Below are 2750 nucleotides of genomic sequence, written 5' to 3' on the forward strand. Positions count from 1 at the left end.
CACCAGGTAAGTCAACATATAAAATAATTTTGAGGAAACCGGGGGTCTTCGCGCCGACTTTAAGGTTTATTTTAGAGTACCGTTGAAATGAAGACTGCTCATGAATAATAAAACCACACAGCCCAAAGACAATAATTAAAAAATGATTTACCAGAAGTGCTTGAATTTAAACAGATACATAAAGTGCACTTTTATTCATGTGTTACTGTTTCTACATATGTTCTAAACAAGAAGATAAGCGACCTTGATAATCCTTTCCACATGCATGACGGTAACCTTCGCATTTTTTTGTTTATTTAGGGGATTAGATCACGTTGTTGTTCACAAAACACTCCATAATTAAAATAATATAAGAGAAGTGCTGCCGCACGTGACAACGGAACATAAAAGTTCACGGCTTAACAGTACAAAAAGATAGTCCTTATGTAGCATCGTTCGTTTTTCGCTTTAACTTTGTGACCTGTAAACTTTCCTATCCGTCTGACTCTTGAAATATCTCACTTCGAGTTATTCACCATCACGCAGTTCACCAACACGAAATCCGCCCCCTGTTTGTCTTTAGAAGAAGCCATCACGGTCGCTATCGTAGTCAGACCTGAAGGACTTCTTATTGGCCGTTGAGTAGCTCTCCACGAATCGGTCCTTCTTCGGGTTTTCATCTCTCCTGTAAAATGCGAAGCTCCTGCTGGTCGTCTTCGGCGGTGGCGGCCCTCGACGCTTCGAGTGAGTTCCGCTGGCCAGAGGACGCGACCATCGACCGTGACCTCCTTCGCGTTCACGGGATGGTTCGTTCTCGTAGCGTGGTCCGTGATAGCGCTCCTCACTGTGGTCCCTCTGGTAATGGTCGTTCTGGTTATCCCGATACCACGGTCTGCCGTCTCCCCGGTACCGACCTCGGTCTTCTTCGGGACGTCCACCGAATGCTGTGGCTGATCCCCTCAGACCTCCTTGGCGTTCGGTGTACCTTTTCGAGCTTGAATCTTGGGGACTATCGAACGACGGGAAGTTGGCCAACGAGCCTTCGAAGTGTTGCGGTGAGAAACTGAACGTCTGAAACTTGTTCTTGTCGTATTGTGTCGTTTCGCTTAGAGCAGGTCCTAACGGATGGCCGTTGTGACGAGGTCGAGGGTAGAAGGAGTCGTAGGTTGGCGTATTCTGGGTAGACCTTGTTTGAGGGTCGTGGCTTTTCAGGTAGTCCTTCACCGGTGCGGTGTAAGAGGCGGGATTAGTTGAGTCTACATGCGATTGTAACCGGCGGTTGCTGTTTTCTTTCTCAGAACCAGGGTCCTCGGGAAAGAAACACTCTTTCGTCATGATGATACTCGTCATCTTGGACTCCTCAGGAGCGCCTCGTTTGTGACGAAATAGCGAATGAAGGTCTGTCCCTGCCCCTCCGAGCGCCTCCTTAGGAACATGCTTAACCTCCTTGACGGTAGTCTTGCAACCTTTTTGGTCCATTTTGGACAGCCCAAAGTCGATTGGCTTCGGTAGTGTAAAAAGAGGTCTTCGTTGGCCGGTTGGCTGACTGTAAGGCTCACTCTCGATGTTTTGTCGAATATCTTCGAAACTATCTCTGGTAGGCCTCTCGCCGTGATGATCCTCGGATGAAGAAAAGAAGTTATCGGCTTCCTCTGCCGGTGGTGGACGCTTGGCATAGTTTCGCCCACTGCTTTTTGCAGCTCCTCCCCTATAGGATCCAATACCTCGCTCTTGAGGACTTGCTATCGCTGGCTGCGGAAATCGTTGAAAAGTTGGAGGAGGGCTGAATCTGGTCCGTGGTACAGAGGGTGGTGGCAGTGGCACTTTATGATGTTGAGCTGGCAGCGTTAGAGCTGTAAGTGCAGCCCTTTGAGGTTGATTTGTCACCAACGAAGAAGGCGGCCTTGCAAGCGATGGATGATGGGGAGCTGGCGATTGTTGAACGTGACGTTCGTCAAAACTGGACTGCAGCATCGGTCCGACTGCCCCGAAACGGTGATTGTTGTTGGATATGTGCTGAGAAGGATGTCTCTGTGGTGCTTGATACGGAATGCTTATGGTGACAGGCGCTTCGCTAGCTCTCGGCGGGCTGCTGTCAAAGAAAGTTGAAGGGATCTTTCTTTCTGGTCGTTGGTAAGGTGCACGGTTTTCGAGAGTGGGAGACATGGCGTGGTCCCGAGAGTTATCCTGTGGCGAGATAACGTTGGTTGGGGCGTACATCGTTGACCTAGAGTACGCCCCTGCGTTTGGTATTCCCTGTGGTACTGGTCTGAGCGTTTGAGGTGGAAATAAGTTTGCGTTTGGCCCCAACGGTCTCGAGATCAACCGCTTTCGAACGATGACGCGGGGAGGCCTCAAAACAGCCGTCGTTGGTAGGCTCGCTGTTTGTGGGTACATTGGTCCATGGGTGAGGGGTGCCGCCGTTGACGGTGGAGTCAGCTGTGGCTGCTGCTGAAGCGGCTGCGCGAGCTGCTGAATCGAGGCAGAGGGGGCACTCGTGGCAGGGCTCGCTGGCCTTTTCCGTACCGTCACAGGGGGTGGAGAGCTTGCGCTGCTGCGGAGCACTGGGGGGTGCGACGACTTCCGAGCGCTGAGACGAGTAGACCAGTCGTCCCACTGTCCAGCTTGCCGGACGGCCGACGGTGGTGCAGTTTCGGGACCCGAATATGGGCTTACGTCGCTCTGATCCGGATATTTTGACTTCGGTGGTGTATGGTCCAGGACAGCTGTCGTGGTTCCGGAAGCTTGATACCGTGGAGCGAGCCCCGAAA

General features: G+C 51.5%; 1 protein-coding gene across 1 annotated transcript; it reads right to left on the reverse strand.

The window, feature by feature from the left end:
• Positions 1-558: 558 nt before the first annotated feature.
• LOC121046593 lies at positions 559-2199 on the reverse strand. The gene has a single exon (XM_040501001.2). The coding sequence runs from the start codon at positions 2197-2199 to the stop codon at positions 559-561; it is 1641 nt and encodes a 546-aa protein (XP_040356935.1).
• Between the last annotated feature and the right edge of the window lie 551 nt (positions 2200-2750).

The sequence above is a fragment of the Ixodes scapularis genome, unplaced genomic scaffold, assembly GCF_016920785.2.
Source record: "Ixodes scapularis isolate PalLabHiFi unplaced genomic scaffold, ASM1692078v2 PGA_scaffold3__209_contigs__length_174095766, whole genome shotgun sequence".
Lineage (NCBI taxonomy): Eukaryota > Metazoa > Arthropoda > Arachnida > Ixodida > Ixodidae > Ixodes > Ixodes scapularis.